Source organism: Grus americana, chromosome 3, assembly GCF_028858705.1.
Source record: "Grus americana isolate bGruAme1 chromosome 3, bGruAme1.mat, whole genome shotgun sequence".
NCBI classification, from domain to species: Eukaryota; Metazoa; Chordata; class Aves; order Gruiformes; family Gruidae; genus Grus; species Grus americana.
The window spans coordinates 118,970,042-118,989,456 of NC_072854.1; the positions used below are offsets into that span (position 1 = coordinate 118,970,042).

The 19,415-nt window shown below is 36.7% G+C and overlaps 1 protein-coding gene across 1 annotated transcript in view; it reads left to right on the forward strand.

Annotated features, from left to right (window-relative positions):
* Positions 1–19,415, forward strand: part of TASP1 (taspase 1) — an 88,548-nt gene that overhangs the window by 21,648 nt on the left and 47,485 nt on the right. The window contains 4 exon segments of the mRNA XM_054821569.1: positions 1,407–1,486; positions 13,789–13,895; positions 14,976–15,029; positions 15,031–15,066. Coding sequence (XP_054677544.1) covers positions 1,407–1,486; positions 13,789–13,895; positions 14,976–15,029; positions 15,031–15,066 — 277 coding nt within the window.

Consider the following 19,415-nt stretch of genomic DNA (forward strand, 5'->3'; position numbering starts at 1 on the left):
AATGGAGAATAGTACTTAATTAGGTTTGGCTGCGGTTTGCATTTCTCTCTTAAATTAATGAAAGTGATAGGTTGTTTCTCAAGCACTAGCTTACCTAATAGGAGATGCTTGAGTTCTCCCAAAGTACCCAGTAACTTACTCTGCAGTACCTTGCAACATGAACAATATTTATCTGAAGCTGCACTAATGGTAAGAACTATGTATCAAGATAACAATCTGAATTGTTAAATAAAGTGGGGTTTTTTGAGACTTTTGTAGGGAAAGACTGGGCACACCTCTTGTATTGGTTAAGTCAGAGAAGACAGAAAGTACCACCTCGAAATACTACATACTGAAAGTTGCAGGTGTCGGATATAGCACTGTCAAGAAAACTTCCAACAACATTAATGCCAACAAATTTGCTGTATCAATAACATTCTCAGAAATTGTAGAACTATGTGGCCCCAGGGACAACTTTGTAACTGAAGTAACTTCTTTAGCCTCATATTCATAATTCTGGTATTTCTATAAAACTTTTTGAAATAGCTGTAAATCCTCAGTCTTTACTACTTGTGTCCATTAGGCAGTCGTGTTATTTTGAAAGGGGGATATGAAGTTACGATTGGAAATAGTTGTCCTTTACTGTGTTGCTGTTAGTACTATTGTGCAGCAGCTTTCTGAAAATGTGTGATTTCCAGCTACCACATTCCCCTTTTCAGGGAATCAGATTAATTTATTTAAGGGGAAACAGTATAGATAACTGAGGCTTTTTTTTTTTCTCCCCTAAAAGTTACATGTCTACGTATAGGTTTTTTGCTATCGTTCATTGCCATAGTAGTGTGTACTATCTCTATACTGTAAAATGTTCAGTACTGACTAGAAAACAGCCTCTCAAATTGTTGCGTTTTTTTGCAAATATATTAAAAATTCAGTAGACTTGACTCATTTGCAAATACTTGATAAAACTCCATGAGACAGACCTTTATCCTTCTAAATAAGGCTTATTTTTAGCTTGTGTTGTACTTCGCAAAGGACTTCTTGATATTCCTGTGGCATTGGCTGACTTTACTGGAAATACCTTACCATTCTCGCCTCATTCATCCCACGCTGTTGGTCTTCAGGATCTTACTAAGTTGCTACAGAGAGCAAGACTCTGGACGGCTTTGTCCTGGTTTAGCTGCAATGAAAAGCTGGTGCTTTCAAATTTAATAGCACGTGGTCTTATCCAGTACCAAACTTAATGTCAGAGCTGCATAGTCTTTTAATGAAACTACATAAGGTTGCCAAATGTAATTATAGCTGACATTTCTGTGAAATGTAGACAGCTTACAATTTTAAAATGACCAAACCAAATAGAAAAAATAATTGCAAGAAAAGGGGGATTTGTTATATGGTTTTGTTTAAACTCCCTCTTCTGTGTCTCCTAGCTTTTTAGTTGGTGAAGGAGCTTACAGATGGGCAGTTGATCACGGGATACCAGCATGTCCTCCAGGTATCATGGCTACAAGTGAGTAAACTGGTGGCGTCAGTAGGAAGAACAGGACAGAGTAATTTTAAATGGTGCCTCATCTTTCGAGGTATACATCACTTTACTGTTCTTAACATTCAATTAGCCTATGGTATTATGGTATATAAGGATGGTTTAAGTTTACTTATTTTCTATTAAGTATCTAAATAGAAAAAAATCATAAACTATTACTTCAGCTGCATTCTAGCAACATCTAATTCAAGTGAATTTGTAATTCTAGGATGAAATCCAATGAAGGACTTTTTTTACTGAAACATAGGCTCTTTAACAGCTCAGTCTTGCAAGTCTCCAGTTGTGATCCATCTTGGATCCTAAAAGCACCAGCTAGCCTTGTATCTAAATTCAGCAGGTGCCAGTTTGACTCTCAGATTCTACAGTTACACCCATCTCTGAGTCTTTGTCCAGAACTGCTCTGGTCTAAACAGGCTGTCAAATTCATTTGCCGCCTTTTTTTTTTTTTTGTCGTTTTGTTTTTAAACCTAGATAGGCTTTTCTTCATCTAATATGGTGGAATAACCTGACCCAGAAAATGGACTTGGGTTCTACTGTGTATTAGCAGTAATCAGGTCTCTCACAAAACCTTTTTTTCTTAAAATAATAGGCGTGATTATGTTATATTGATACACCAGCTATAAACTAGGCTAAAAATTAGTGCATTTACCCATGCAAAGGAGGATGTGGTTCCCCTTCCTTCTCTTCTTCAGTCCCTCTCCCTTTTGGAAAGTGCCTTTACTACTAGTCTGTAGTTTGCTATAGGCAAGAGCATGCCCTACGCTTCCCGCTGAAGTTACGCAGGAAAGAAATCAGAGATCGTTACCCAAAGATGAATGAGAACACAGAAGAGTACAAGACGTTTCTTTATTTTACAGTAAATGGTATTATTGCATAAAATACATGAGTATTCCCTAAACCAGAGATTGAAACCCAGTGCTCTCATTAAGGCTTTTATTGGGTCTAGTTCTAAATGTAGATGAATGTCCAGAAATTGCAGCTCAAAGTTGCTAGTACTCAATGCTTAAATGTAACCCCTGAAACAGTGTCAGCATTGTACTTGATCATGCTAATTTTCATACATACTCATGATACATTTCATTTTGAACGGCAAGTTTTGATTTGTAGTTCCACATGACTGAAGCTTTTACCCTATCCGTCTGCTGTCCAAAACAGCATTTGCAGAACAACTTTTGGGCTCAGTTCAGCAGAACACTTTTATTTCCCTGACACTAGAAAGAGTAAAAACACTTAAAGGTTTGGGGGTTTTTGTGTGTTTTGTGGTGTTTTTTTAAGAAAGTAGTTGCTAATTATGTGTAGGAGATACTCCAGAAGGAAGGTTTCTTGACTAATTCTGTTTGCATGCACAAGTGTCCATTGTTTCTAGTACCAGTGTGTTTCTGTTGTGACAAAGGTGATTAGATTGTAACAATAATGGACGACTGATATCTTACTAGCAAAAATGTACCCTAGCCAGAGCAAATCTACACGTTAAAAATAAGGATGACCATGGCTAGTTTGGTTTACCTAACCCAGAGTATGAATTCCCATTAGAGAAACATCAGAAGAATAATCCCAGCCAATATATTTTCACAAAGCTGCTCCAAAACATCAGTGATATATTTTTGTCTCCTCAGTACGTTCAGCATACTTCTATTTAGCAAAACAATTTGCGTTAAAACAATTAAAACAACCAGGATTGGGAAATTAATCCTATTGCAAAGTCAATGCAGAAATGCCATTTGCTGCTGCAATGTCAATGAAAAAAATATTGGTATTAAAGTTGCCACCCCACCTCCGCTCCCCACACTCTCCGCTTTCAGCCAGGTTTGTACATACTGAAACACACACGTGTAGGGTTATATGCTTGAGCCATTGCACAGGACACACCTGCTGTAGGGATGAACTGAAGCAGGCTGTGACTGTTAAAACGTGAGCGTAGACTATGTGAATGTTTTGCTGGAAGAATGATTTCAGATTAGGGTAATTGAAGGATACGTTGAAAAACCTCATTCTCTGCCACTGATTGTCAATCAGATATTCTTTGTAATACTTAGCAAAATACTTAAAACTGAATTCTTCACAGATGTTCTCTAATTCTGTTGCTTGACCTTAGCATAAATGATAGTCTGTGTCTAACTGGATTTACAGAAAGGAGGTATTTGACTATTACGGTCCTGTGCTTCAGTTTCCTTTGCAAAAAAGATGAGATGACAGTGTCTGCTATTTAAGTCCCTAAACTGGATACGTAGGAAAACAATACTAGCTTACATTAAGACTGCATTATTAGCCATTCTAAGAGGCATCTGGGAAAAGATTGCTTGAGCAACTTAAAAGTTGTCATTTTTCCTAAGATTTATGTACATTTAATTTTGCAGTATAATCATTAATGGTAGTATATCTGATTTTTTTCTTTAAAAAATGAACAGCACAACAGGAAGAAAGAGCAAACAAAAAGTTGAAAAATCAGTTCCAGAAAATGTAATGCTGATTTCCATAGTAGTCCATAGCAAAGCTAGTCTTGTAACGTGTAGACTTGTGGTCAGCGAGGCTGTAAAGTTATCATTAACACCATGTGTGACAACATGGGATTGTTATAGCTGAAAAGAAATTGGAAACTGTCTCACAGGTGACATACAAAAAAACCAAAATAGTTTTTTCCAGTGTTACCAGGGGAGGGAAAGTTAGATGTGCTTAAGAAACAATTAAAGAGACTGTTGTTTCCAAGCAACCACAAAAGATTTCATCTGAAGTGAGCTATTGCATTAAATAATGTAACAGACTTCAAAAAAAGGGAGACTTTTTGATTAGGCTTGCTACAGATGCTACGGTAGACTTTGCATGGAGAATTGGGGGTAAATTAACTTGAAATTATGTGACTGTTGAAAAGCTCTCTAACACGAAGAACTGAAGTAATTGTCAAATATCGGGGAAAATATGTTTAGTAACTTAATTACAAAAACCCAACCCCCAAAAAACCCCTAATCCCAACCTCAGATGTGTACTTGCAATAAGTATTAGCAGGGAGAACTAGGTGCATATGTTTTGGCTTCTCTGTGCTGCACGTGGAAAATATATTCTGCGAAGTTGCATTATTCTGTCTCCCTTTTCCCGGACCTGAGATGGCAAGAGTAATGTTACACGTGCTATAAGGCTGTGGGATTGTGCGGTTGTTTTTGCACGGATGGAGCTCTCCATATGATCAGTTACAAAGCAAGTTGCACGATCAGCTTTGTGGTCACACTCCATAATTCTCTCAGAACTATCAAAGTATCTAAGCACCAAACTGAAATGATGTTTTAAACCATGTTACTTGTTGAACTACATCAAGGTTATGTCAAGGCTCACCTGCTTTGTCTTTTTCAGTTTGCCAAGAGTGCAAGGAAATGGGATTTCTGCTGTTTGTAGAAATCTGGTGGCTTTCCAGTGTAGCGAGTGGGTTGGTTTTTTTTTTAAAAAAAAAAAAAAACCTGAAATGTGATCTGCCTGTACTGCCTACAGTCTGCAAGAAAGCTGAATTTATTAATTCCTGCCCATACTAGAGCTTAATTCCTGCCAATACTAGAGCCCATACTAGCTTATGCTGGACCTTTGTTACTGTGCTAGAGAGACTGCTTTGAAAGCGATCACAGTGTGAAGACTGTAATTACAGTTTAGAAATGCTAATTAACCGTATCATGCCACCTCTTATAAATAGTAAAAGTATACTTTACTCTAAATAGACAACGTAAATTTGAGGTACATCTTCAACTGTCAGTATCTGTGCCTGCACTAGTAATAACTGAACCACTTTCATCTGAGTTTTTCAGTTCAGCCTATAGTAGAGGCAAAGCAGTTGATTTGAGAAAGATAACGTGGTGTAAGACAGCATCTTACGATTGCTTACAATGTTAAATCTTCAAAAGGAAAGAGAAGGAAGGTGACTACTCATGCAGCAAGCTTGTACCTCTAACTCTAACAATGTGGAAGTGACCATAAGTACTTCAGTAAGTTATATTACATGAGAACAAAAGCAGCTGCAGTGGATCCTTGATAGCTTGATAACTGGACTCCAAGAGTAGCCACAAATGATGCTAAAGGAGGAATATAAAACCAGAGCAAACATGTACTTCACTTTTCCTGCCCCATTTGCTATCCCAGACTCTACATTCCTGAGTCATGACTGGTTCCTACATACATTTAGGGTAATCAGTGGCATTTTCTGCCATGAGATTGTTGTTTTCTCTTGAGCCCATATTAATTTCCAGCATCTGCAGAAACCCTTACAACTATGGGTTGTGTGAAGAACTACCTCTCTTATTATTTTGAGACTTGCTGAATAAAATTTGCTGATTTATTGTTGGGTCACTACTCAGAATCCTTCAGTAAAGTCCTCTTCTTACCTTGAATAACTTAGTGTCCCCAGCAAAATCACATCATGCTGTTGAACAGAGCAGATGCTACTATAGGTTGATTTGGCTTTCCACTTGTAGCAAGATACTTATTTACTGCTATTTTGTTTTCTATTTTTTAACCAATTTTGTGTATGCAAGCATAGTCCCTTTTACTTCATGGCTGCTTGGCTGCTTTAATGAGGGAGAGCCTTTTCTAGAATTGTGTCGTGCAGATTGTCATACTTCTAGTGACACCGTGTCTCCCTGTCCACCGGTATTGCTTACTTAGCCTGCCTCTCCTCCAAACCCCCAAACCTCACCTCATCCCCAGTTGTCTCTTCCACTATTACTGCATTAAGAAAAACGCTTGCCATGTTGCTGGAACTGTGTTACGAGGTTCAATCAGTGACACTGGGCAGTGGTTTAGATGGTGTTTTGTTTCTTTGTTTTACAGTGAGAATGAAAGAGATCCGAAGAGAAACTCCAAGGTTTTTGGGGATTTGATTAGGAAGTTTGGTTAATCTGAATACATATCTGATTTTAGGAAACTTAAGAGGTATCTCTCAGATAGAAAATGCTTGTCTTTCACAGTGAAAGTTGTTACCTCTGTTCCATAACATGCAAAGTAAATGAGCTCTGGTAAGTGCATGTGTTTCACTGGCAATAAAAAGAAGAAAAAGGAGAAAAGAAAAAAAAAAAAAAAGGCCAGACATGACGTAAATCCTCCCTGGAATTGAACATCATAATATTGTAGGTTCACTTGCAGTTCTGAAATCTGAACAGCTAAGTGCAGCCAATAGAACAGCTTTAAGTTAGCCAGGAAAAAAGTTGGGCTGAAGTACCCCGAAGATGCTTTGAATGAAAATCTTCCAGGGAGCAGGAGAGGCTGCTTGCTGGAAAAGAGAGATTTCTTCCAGGAAGTAGTAAGAAATAGTATGTCCAGCAACAGCTGACCCCGAGTTCTTGTTATGAAGAACAGATCTATATAGTAACGCTCTGAGAAAGATAATTTTTTATATGTTTTTGATGCTGAGTGCAGGTTTTTTTCCCATTCGTGTTGCTGTCTCTGTCAAAGTATGGCAACATGGGAAGTAGCGCTAGTAGTCTTTGGTCCCAACACAAGCATAAGTGGTGTTAATTTGTCATTTAAAATAGCTTTGTTAAAATGAAATTTATTTTCATCTATTTGTTTTCATTTGGGCCATTTATTTTAGCAACTGCTCAACAGAATTCTTAAATGGATCATTTTAATTCCTGTGGGTTAACTAATTTGCTAGTATCTTCACTTCTGTCCAATAGTTGCATTCTCTTTTAACAAGGAATAGAAAGATAAAATGTAGAAAGCTCTCCATTCTGGTTCTTTCAGTTGACTATAAGAAATGTCTGCCAGGGGGTGCTATATGATTGGTCAGAGCTCGATCTGTACTCCAAAGATTTAAAATTTTTTTTTGACATATCTTAGTATTTTCAATTTACAGTTTGCTTTTAAACCATGATTGCTGAACAGTCATAGGTTGCATAATATCTTGTTGCATAATAATTTGTTATGACCGTAATAGAAACATTGGAGTTTGTGTTCTGAGCTTGCTCTGCTTGCTCTTCCACCACTGTAAAGAGGAAGATTTGACTATTGTCCTGATCTTGATTTGTGATTTAGTGGTGCTAGAAATTTGTATTTAACTTCTATTTGAAAACTTAGTTGTTCACTTAAATACTTCTTTTACCTAGCCTGAAAATATGTAAGAGAATAGATGTGCCTTATAAAAGCATGGGAATTTTAAGGAAGCATGGGCATTTTACCAAAAACTTTTTGCATTGACTTTGGGCAAGAAATATTAGTGTACTCTAATAGTCAACTACAGGCTTAGTTAAAGTACACAGGCCTGGAGTTAACAAGTAGATATGTATGAATTTTACCATCATTAAAAGGAGGAGAAAAAAAGAAAGTGCCTTAGTCTTGTGTTTTGTTCTGTATGTTCAGTTCAGTAGTTTCAAGGAGTCCATGAATAGGACAATTCTAATTTTCTCTCTAACCATTTTTCTCTTACCTCTGTTCTCTGGATCATTTCTAACAGGCTGTGAAAGGGGACTAAGAAGGACCGTGTGGAATAGGGAATACAGTTGTCTTTCATTTACTGAGTCACTGCAGCATTATATAATAGAACTGTCAACATTTTTGGTTAAGTCTTTACTTGTACATAGTATAACAGTAAAAGGAGTTAGGGGGATGATCAGACTGCCAGAATGCCAAGAGGATCAGTACAAGAGACAAGTAAACGATGTGGAAGTTTTGTGGCAAAGTGGCACGCAGATGACAACTCTGAACTGACTGAGAGACCAATGCTCTGTTTCTTTTTCTTCCACTGACCTGCTTGCTGAAAATTACTTTCTCATCTCTTTCTGTAAAGTGGTGATAATGATGTAAAAAGCCTGTATAAAAGCTATATTTATTGCCTAGCCATGATAACGTAGGAGATGAGGATCTTGCGCTAGTGAATTATGTAATGAAGGTCTTGTGGTCCTTTCTCATCAGTAACACTGGAACCTTTTGAAAATGGGAAAAATCTTTAACATTCTTAACTTTGGGCAAGATGTGCCTGTGAGATTTTTTTCTTCTGCATTTATAGATAATGCATCATGTTACCAAGCACACATTCTGACACCGTATCAACCTCTCCTGCAGGCGAGCGGTGTTGAGCAGGAGCTACTTCCACCTATTCTGTGCTCAGGCACTGAGCCTTCTCCAGGGCAAACCCCTACGCTTGTCTCAACTTCTGCAACTCTGCCGCAACCAAGTGTTCCACCTGGTGCTTCTACCGTCTAGCAGAGTTAGACCCAAAATGCAGTGCATTTAAGTACAGAGTACATGTGGGAGGCTCCTGTTGGTACCTTGCGGGGTTGAAGGGAGAATGCAGAGGACTGGGAAGATGTTTTCAGGTCCTTGAAGGGATGTTTGTTCTTCAAGAGGCACCCCATGCTGCATTGCAGGGGCATGTGATAAACACCGTAAATGTGAGACTGAAGTCATGAGCATTTAATAATGTTCTAATTCTGATACGCTTCTGTTGTGAGTTGTTAGATGTCTTTAATCTGGATGAGGCCTGAGTATGGCATTTAAACGCTAACAGACAATCATTTTGTAAAGCTGTGGGGGTTTTTTGTTCTGTTTTTTCCCCCCTCTCCCAGCAGGAGAACTGAAGTAGTTTTATTTATGACAGCATGTACATAAATGAGAAAGCAAAACAGAAGAGCTGGTTGTACTCTGGCTTCCGAGACACAATTCTTTTAAGAATGAGTTTGAACATACTTGCTATTACTGTGTAGGGTAGTAATTGTCAGGGACATTTTATCTGAAAGCACATATTTGATTTTCATCTAAGCTTTTAAATTCTTGAGCAAAAAGAAAGGATGTTGTACTAAATACCTTTCCATAGATTCCAACAACAATACCTCTAGGCTGTGATCGAAGAATTTTTCAAACTGAAATTCCATCTACTCCCTTACCTCTTTTTTTCTAGCTTCCTCCCTTCCCAGTCAATAAGCACTATCTCTCTTGCTTCCCTTTCTCCTTGGCCCAGGCAACATCAGGCTGATGTAGCTATATTGCATTTGTTTTAGGAAAACATGCCTGTCTTCAACACTGTGTTGTGTCCTTTTCCTCTTCTCAAGCTTGGAATGTGCTGTCTTGTTGAAGGTGAGAGTGTTTTTTTGTACTGTCATTTAGGACAAATGAAATTTCTTAGCATCATTGCACCACAAAGTTGAGTTTTTGTGTTAAGTTCATAATTCACATTAAATCTAAACTGTGTGTAGGCATTTTCCTGCTATGTGTAGTGCTTATTTTCCAAATAACTTTTCAGTGGGTTATTTATCCATGTTATGTGTGCATCATTAACTGAGCACATTTGAGTCCTGGATTTTTTTTAGTTCATAAAATGGTTTATTGAACTTAAAACCCCATAATATATTCTTTGACAAGGACCATACTTACAGGATGTTTTCAGAAAACTTTAATGTCATCTTTAATTTGTTTAGTGTGAAGTTCACTTGCATTTTATAGTCTGTCACTTGTAGAGCAGGACAAAGCAACCAGAATACTAGCCAGTTTAATGGCATTTATAGTGGTTTTACATAGATAGAACATCACAAAGGCAGGAATAAACTGAGGGCAGGCAGCCTTTCACTTGCTATGAGCCTTTATTCCCTTATTCTGGGAGGAAAAAAAATAATCAAATTTCAGATTCAAGACATTTTATTTTTGACTGATCATCTGAAGTTGGGCACAAATCTATGTCAGAGGAAAAAAGGGAAATTGCTAGGCTTTGTTTTAGAAACTGGTCCTTTATTTCACAGTTCTTTGGTCACTTTGAAGGAATTAGCTGTTTTATCCTGCCAAGAGGAATTGATAATCACTGATAATAATTAATTTTCCCTAAATAATGAAAGGCAATTATTCCTCAGTCCTTGCTAAAACAAAATCTTCAACTTTCAAATGAATGTTATTCCTAGTAACTATTCTGAAGTTGAATGTAGCCTGAGCACAAGAATTTCCACTCTAGGGGAAGTCTGATTAGACTTTCTTTCCCTCACAGTATTGAAAGGTATCACATTTCATCCTAAACTGAATAAAATGTAAGAGTTATTGAATTAATACATTAATTCATCTAAATAATTCTCAGAAGGGAGGCACGATATTAAAACCCCACCCTCCTCCACCCCTGAAAAAGAACTTCCCCAAAACAATCCCTCCACAAAGACCCTTGGATGTTTCAGATCAAAATTCGTGTCTTCTGGAGGTACAGAACCATGACTGACACCTCTGTAATATCTCTATCTAGTGTAACAGTATGAACTTTCTAATGTGACAAATATCAGTATCTGTCCCAAATAGGAGCTGATGATTAAGTTTTGTAACTATTGTGATGGAGGAAACTGGGAAAGTTTGTGTATTTTACTTGGCAAACATGTTAGCTTCCTTAATGTAGAACTGTTCTGTACTTGGGCATTTAAGGGTTATATTAGTTATGGTGGTGTGTGATGCACAGGGATAGGATCATAGAGGACTGACATAAATTAGAATATGTGTGGCTTTGACTAATTGAAAAAAAAAAAAAATTAACATGAGGTTGATCAAATATTAGACCAGAGGCCCGGAGGAGTTGTGAAATCTCCATCCTTGAAGATACTCAAAACTTGACAAGTTCCTATGCAGTCCTTTTCAATTGGACTTGCTTTTCTTAGGAGGTTGGACTATACGACCTCCTAAGATCCCTTCCAACATACATCATCCTGTGTTACTAGAAAACTTTCTTCATCTGTTTGTCTGACTAAGATACGCAAAAAATGCATGCCACAGCATCTCCTGGGGCTCTGGATGTCTGATCATCCAGTAAAAGAGTCCTTGATGCACTGCACCACTTCTGCTTACGAGACCAGTGAAGTAAGAAAAGCAATATAGGAAAAAATGCACGACAAGTCTTTATCCCAGCATACAGGTAGTTGAAAGGCAGTTGGGGTACCCAGGAACTGAAAATATTTCTGACACCCGGGGACTAAGTACAGTTTTTTGTTAGTCAAAATTACTGCTTTGTAGAATAGTGTCATCCATTCTGTAAGCATGGACAAGCCTAATTTCACATGTTGTGTTTCTTATTGCTTAGTAAAATGTGTACTTCTTTGTTAATAATGACCTGTTTTCTGCCCTGTATTTCCTAGCTAACTGATACTACTTTGAATTAACAATGCAGATACGAATCTACTGTGAACAATTAGATACTTCAAATCTTCAAGTTTTTTCTTGTTTTGAAAAGACAAATAGAATCTAGAAGCACAAGGTAAAATCTGAAGATTGTTTAATTGCTTAGCTATAGACTGGGGACATCTCTCTTAAGCTTGGAGAATTTCATATGTTGTGGAAAAAATGGTAGAATGAGTAGCAACCAAGGTGTAGTTGGAGTGATGATGCTGAGAGCTGTATAGCAGCACTCTGTGTAGCTGGCAGGGCAGCTTGGAACTAGCCCATGTGTTCTCTAGTTTTGACGTGATCTTGCGCATATATTTGGATTGGTGAACGTGCAAATATTGCAGAAGGTTTCAGGACACTGCTAGCATTAGATTCTGGAGTACAAGGAAAACTTCAGGTTTTCACATATGGGCTTCTGCACCCTCGTATTTGTCTTGCTTCTCTAAGTACGCTTTTTTCTGAATTGGCAGGAGGCAATAGCAGCAGTAGATAACAGGCTTAGGCATATTTATCCCCGTGTAATACCTACTTTTGATGAGTACCACAGGCAGGCGCCACTCTTACTTACCCATATTGTGGCTCTGCCTGTAGGTATTTGCTGTATTTATTGAAGTCATATCAACTTACAAATTCTCCTGCTTAAAAAATTATGTTAAAAACAATGTGCTGGCTTGGTTTATTTTGAGACACTTCTGTTTAACAAGTTCTTGATCTGTGAGGGTTTCTTTGTTTGTTGTTTCTCCCCCCCCCACCATTAGTACTAGACACTAGACTAAAATGATTCTTTGCCTGCTCCCCTTATCATACCTCTTGGACCTCATTTCCAACATAGAAATGTGTTGTCCAAAGTAGCTACGTTAATCAACTCTGTATGGTAGAAAGAGCTCCTTTCTTGGTGATGGCAGATTAATATGTGTTTACAGTTTTAAGAAACTGGTATTCGTTAGGTTTTTGGCGAGAAATGCCAGTTTTCTTATTACTTTTAGGTTATATATTGGAATAACTGTGGTAGTTTAAGGTCCAGTTTTATGTACTCAAAAACAGGTTTAAAGGGGAGTTCAGTAGGTGATTTTGGCACCTGCATGGGGAAGTTTCAAGGAAGTAAAATGCTCACTGTCTGTGTACTTTGAGAATTGTAAATGAAAGCTTTGTGTTGTGTTGGCTCTGCAATATTGATTTTATTCATAGACTGTTCTTGCAGCTGTTCCAGTCTTCTGAATAATAGCCATTTAACTGTATTCAGAATTTCATTTAAAAGGACAGTTTTTAAGGCTTATAGATTAAATAGAAAACCTGTGCTTTTTAACTTCCATTGAATTGGTGACTTACCTGTGTGTATCTCTGCCCTCCTAATAGCTTATTTTGCATGACTAAACAAGTGACAAAGACATTTTTCCCCCTTCCTCTTTTCTCTACGTTTCAAAGAGAATGTTAAAACAATCTGTGGATAATATTAAGTCAAAACTCATTTAAAATAAATATGTAAATATCTGCAATTTTTTCATGAACTGAAACTTCTAAAATGGGAACATGTTATTATGGTCTTTTAAGCATAACAATTTTTTTTTAACTCCACTTTAGAGAACACTTCCTTTCTGAATGTGGGACTTAGATGTGGAAAATACATGTTTGTCTTTTCAAGACCTAGGTGGTCTTTAGAGTGTGTTGGATTATGGAACATAAAAATATTGCTAGACTATTGTGTGGCTTTAAATATATGGGTAAACATACAGATATGCAATTAAGGTAATAAAATAGTAGCCTAATTTTATGGATATCAGAATGAGCTCACATGGTATCTATTTACTTGTCAGCAGTCAAACCCAGTAATTTTAACACAAGCCACTTATTCCGTTCTCTTCTGTGCAGTGCTGCTTCTTTGCCAAACAGAGAGATATTTAGACCAACATAGCTTCCATATGTGTTCAGTGACTTGTTTCTACTAGATATTTTACCCATCACTGTTGCTGAACAATAGTAGAACTTCCATCACTTAGGAGAGTATGAACTATGTTGTACTGAAACTTAAATACTTTGTTGTTGGCTTTTTTGTCGATGCCTTTTGCATCAATAAAAATATTTTGGGGGCATGACCTCCAAAATGTAAACGTATAAATATTTGTTTAAATGAAATAATTTTTACTTAGTTAAATGCTTTTGAATTATTTTTATAGGGTTTAGTTTAGCAGCTTTTAAGAGGAACAAGAGGAAGCTGGAGTTGGCTGAAAAGGTGGAAACAGATCTCATTCAACTAAAGAAAAGAAGACAATCAAATGAAAAGGTTAGTTCCTGTTTAAAATTTTGTCATCATCCTAAACTTACAGCTGATTGCTAATAAATTTCATGTCGTATATAAGATGAGACTAATGTAGCATCAGAGGCCACTTCTCCTTGACCACCCTAATGTTTAGACAATGTAATGATAACTTAGTGCAATTAAAACTTTCTGCCTTGCTATTTGAAAACCAAACTGTCACTTTGTATCTTGTTTGTGCTATGAAAAATATTATGCTCATTTTGAACTGGAAATATGACAAATGTAAACACAAACAGATAATTATTTACTGAAACATTTTCTTTAGCTTGGGATCTCTGTCACTGTTTCCCACTTTTTAATGTTTCCTGAGCGCACTGCATTATGGAGCTGGAATTGGTGAAATTTGAAATATCAGGTAGGTAAACATGTGCATCTGTGCATGCATCTAGCATTGACCTGGCCCATATTACTTGTACTACAAAACTATTAGGATTCCCTCTGTTCCCTCACTCTTAGTTTGAATTTAGAGCCTTTGTTACCGTTTGAGAATGTCAATCACAGTATTTGTGTTTACTGTTGAATATCAAAGTACAGCTCATGAAATGAAATGCCTATGCTTTATTTGGGGCCTGTGGCCTTTCGGATTGGCCATTTCTCTTTGCTTTGGTAAGCTGACTGATCACTGCCTTATGTAGTTACATACGTTCATATAAATAACTTATAAAACCCAGAGAATTGGCCGAAAAGTTTATTCTCTGTAGTCTGTGCAAATGCAAACCAGTGATAAATTCGGCATTTTCTTCTGTGTTCTTAGATAAGAAGTTTTTCCTAGCAGGGTGTTAATTTTTCTATTTTTAAGGAGGTAAGACCTGTAAAGAAAGCAAGGATAGAGGGAGGGGAGAAGTTAGTTGTTAGTTACTTGTTTTGGAACTTTTCCTGTTTGCAGAACTTTACCTACCTCCTTGTGAAACTAAGGGTGTTAAAATGTAACTGAGGGAGGAGGGGTCTCTGCACAGTATTGATGTTCATGTAATAAGGGGCAAGTCAATGCTTGAAACATATGCCAATGCATGAGCTTACCGACCTGCAATTTGAAATTTCAAGGGCTCCAGAGTCATGTGCAGCGCTTGTGGGAGACCCTCAAAGGCCAATGATGGTAGGTAAAGGAGGTGATCAAATAGAGCTCTACTCACCGGTAAGTAATCCAGTAACAACATGCTGGTTTTGTCAACTTTCTGGGCACATCCTGTCCATGGAGGGGGGATGAAAACTAAACCATGCTATCAGTGTGGACTGCTTGTGTTATCCACAGAGTGTAAGATAATTGCAGCCTTACAGGAAGTTTAGGTTTTCAAAATGAAATAGAAATGAAAACTCAAATTCTACAGGAGCAAACTCTAAAAAAAGAAAAAAAGTAGAATAATTCGCTCTAAGCTATTAGAGTCATTTAGCAAGGATGAGGCGCATGATCTGTCATCCCAAAACTCGTACTGTCAAAGCTGAGCTTTTGTAAAAGGTTTCAAAATAATTATTTAAAAAACATTTAAATACTTGAATAATTAAAAGTTAATCTTCTTGTCAAAGTTAAGCTTTAATTGATAAGTACTCATTTAATTTTATTATTTGCTGTGCTTCTCTGGAGCTGCAGACCTGTCCATTTCAGCAGGACTTCATGGCTGTTTCATTGTCTGGTTTGGCTCACCTGCTTCAGCCCTGTGCTGCAGCTTAGCTTATGTGCCTCTGTTGCCAGTACTGCACAGTTGTTATAAATTCTGGTTATTTTTTTGTCTATGAAATTTTAGAAGTTGGGAGAAGAGCAAGGTAGAAAAGATCTTAGCAAAGCTGAAGTTGAACGGAAGTCATAACTAAAAGGCCTATTTGAAGAGAAAGCATTGCAGATCAAAAAAGGCTGAAATTACTCGGAAGTTTTAGCTGCTGATAAATTTCACCAGCTAAAAATAAACATACAGTTTTAAAAATTACTTTGCAATAAAAGTTAAATTATACCAAGCTCAAAAAGAATGAGAGACTGTTTAAATTTAATAAAGATTGCACGGAAAAACTAGGCAGTGTAACTTAGTAAAGGATTTTTATTTCCTGACTAAATGGAATTTTCTTTTTGCGGTGTTACTTTTCAATGTTTACTCAGTGTAGGATTTGTAGAGGGTTGTACGATTGCACACAGGAAGATCTGTTAATAACTTCACCAAATTTTGAAGATGTGAAAATTGAGGCTTTTTTTTTTAACTTGTAGTGACTTATATTGATTTACATAGTTAAGAAATCATTTTTGTGTGTGAAGTCAACATATTCATAGGGGGACTGGCTATGATGTGTTAATTCAGCCAGATGCCGTTCTGAAGTTCTTACCTCAAGCACCAGTAAACATCAGAAGTAAATGTTCGTCATCTTACCGTTAACCTGTCTTTTACCAGAGGAAATTGTCATTGAAAATAGCTTAGTAGAGTTTGGTTCAAAGCCCTATTTTTAATTTGTCTTTTGCTAATTGCAAACTTTTTTTTTACAGCTATGCTGAAGGTACTTGTAAGAGCAGTTGTCCTCTCCTTGATTTGAATAAGTGGCACTAAAAATTTCCAATGCACATGAATTTTTTTTTTCTAGGTTAGTGTTTATAAGTTAGTTTTTTATAGGCTGGTTATTCAACTCCATAAAGAACATTATTTAGTTTGAGGTATATTAAAATGGGTTTGTTTTTTATCTGGTTTAACATATATATTCAAGTATGTGTACAACAGTTTGAATTATATGCACAGAATCAGCAGTTTCATATTCTTCAGCTGCTGTATTGAGACAATAACACTGAAAATACTTAGAAAAGAATAAGTCTTTGTTCAACAGAAGAACATTCTTTTCTTTGAAGTATTTTGTGCATTATAATTTTTGTCATTGATCATCTTGAACGTACCACGTGAACTTTTAGCCAGTTCCAGCTTGACCTGTTTGGGTGAGCAACAGTCAGTGCATAGCGATATGTATCATTCCCATTATATATGGTGAATTTTAATCGCTTTTTCCTCAAATCAAATTTTTTATGGCTGTGTGAGGGTAATTGTAAGTGTAGCAGTCAACTATGGCAATCCTAGTGCCTGTCTTTTTTATTCTTGCAGTTTGAACAGGAATTTGAATTTTATGCATTTCCTTTTTCTTTAAAAAAGAAATAAATTTTCTGTCCCACATCCATGCTGAAATGGTCTTTGATAATAATACTTTGTAGACTTCAAAGGTATACTTCAAAATCCCTTTAATATGGGAAAAGAAACCTAAATACTTTTCATCCATTCTAGTTAAAAAAACACAAACCCAAAAATGCCCCCAAAACCAAACAAAAAACCCCCCAAAACAAAACAAAAAGAAAACCAAAACTCATCTGTGGAATACAGCGTGAAATAATTCCCTCATCTTGAACATGGAGGTCAGACAAAATGTTCTGTTTACATACCAAACAACTATTAAGCTGGAAAGGCTAGGATTGTGTATTGAGCTTTGTATGATTAGATTGTGACTGCCCCTTTTGAAAGGCAGGAATGTTGCACCAATCATGCATATTCTGTCTAGATTAGACAGCTATGAGATCACATCGTGCTATGCTGTCAGTTGCCCTAGAGGAAAACGTTTCTAGAAATTAGTAGTTATGAATTGGTCCCAGTGCTTGTAGAATAGTGACATTGTCTCTTGACTTAGATGGATTTATAAGTATTTCTTTAAAATAGTTTAATAAATAAAATGTTGCTTTAAAAGGTTGCTTCCTCTTATCTTGCTAAATTTTGCTGTAATCAACAGAAGTGCTCCATCAAGAACCCGTTAAATCTGAGATTTTGAAGGACTAAAATACGTTAATTGTCAATATATTATTTTCTAGATAATGCTATGCACTATTGTGCTTCTCTCTGTTCCCACTTGATCTGTAAAGGGCCAACATGGGACATACTAGAAGATTTATGTGTTGCTGTGTTCTGAGTAGGAGGATACTCTAAAACCCCATATTTTTAGGGCAATGTGCTTGATCTAATTATCATCAAATATAAAATGCTATTTATTTGTGTGGATAGTTGGGTAATAGCATACAGATGTTAATTGCTTCGGTCTGATTCATTTTGCATTTTGTCAGTTATGATACTCAGAGATGAGATTTAATGGTAATTACTTTTCACAGAACAATCTTAAGTCAAGAGGGAAAAGGCTCTGTGTGTAGGTATCTTTCAGCAGGCACTGGGTAGAGCTCTCCTAAGCTGTTAATTCCTTCCTTAGGGGCTTGAAAAATGATGATTGTTTATAGGGGATTTGTTATGTGCAGAAGAAGAGAAGGATGAGGTTTCTAAAATACTTGATAGAACTCTGCATTTGTGCAGATGAACATCTTCGTGCTTTGTGTGCGTGTTCTTAGCTAAACTTGAATATTTGGTCCATGATTTCATGAAATTAACTTCCTTTTCTTTCACAAGGTGCAAATTAAGTCATGTGAGGTCTTACTTTTCAGACTGACTTTCAGTTGTTTCCATATAAAATATTAACTCCATAATAGATTATTTTTAGGTTGCAATACTACATTGTTAAAACCCCCAAACTGCTTTTGCAATGGATATGTTTTAGTATAAATTATCAGCTGAGGTCAGATACAGAATTTGTTAACCGATATCACTAAGTAATAATCAAGTTTGCTTTGGAACTTGCAAAATTTTGAAATCTAAGGTGCTAAATTAATGAATCAAATACATAAAAAGGTAAGGGCGAGCAAGCTGGATCTCATTTAGTCCCTTTTGGACCCATATAGAGTTTATTACTTTAGACTTCATGAATTGTAGTGTTTAACTTGTTTCTATTGGTTGTTTTGATATTAGCTTGACAGGATCCTGTATTTGTCAACATTCATATGGTCTGAAGAGATGAAATGTGCGACACTGAAAGTCATCTTACCTGGTGCATTCTTCCTGGAACTCCTCGGGCGCATAACGCCTTTTTGTATGGAGAAGTGCAGGAAGTTCCTTTGTTGAATTGTGATGAACTCTTCATTCAGAAATCGTGGAGTTGTCAGTATAGTTTGCAAATGTAGAAGACTTTTAGATACTGAACTATAGAATTGATTCATGATGTCTCTTGTAAGTGTGTGAAGTCAGTAACGTTGAAATGGGAGCAAACATAAAAATAAGTCTAGAAGAAATGTGACAACGCATTTTTCCCGTGGGATATGGAATAGAACTGATCCTCACTGTTTTTCCGTTTGTTGAGTAAGGATAAATATAGCATCAGCAGGGATTCTTTTTCTGAGCACAAAACAACTCCCAAATTTACATTACTGAGAAGGAAAATACGGAATTCCTTTGCTTCAGTGATACAGATTTCCTTCAGAAGGTTGTGTGGGCCAGGTTAAAAAAAAATGCTTCTCTTAGCAAACGTTTCCAGCCTCCTGAGTTGCCCCATCTAAAAATAAAATAAGCCAAAGCAAGCAAACTATAGAGCATTGATAGCAAATACTGATATGAAATAGATCATCTTTTAAAGGAAATAATGGGAAAGAAATTTTTC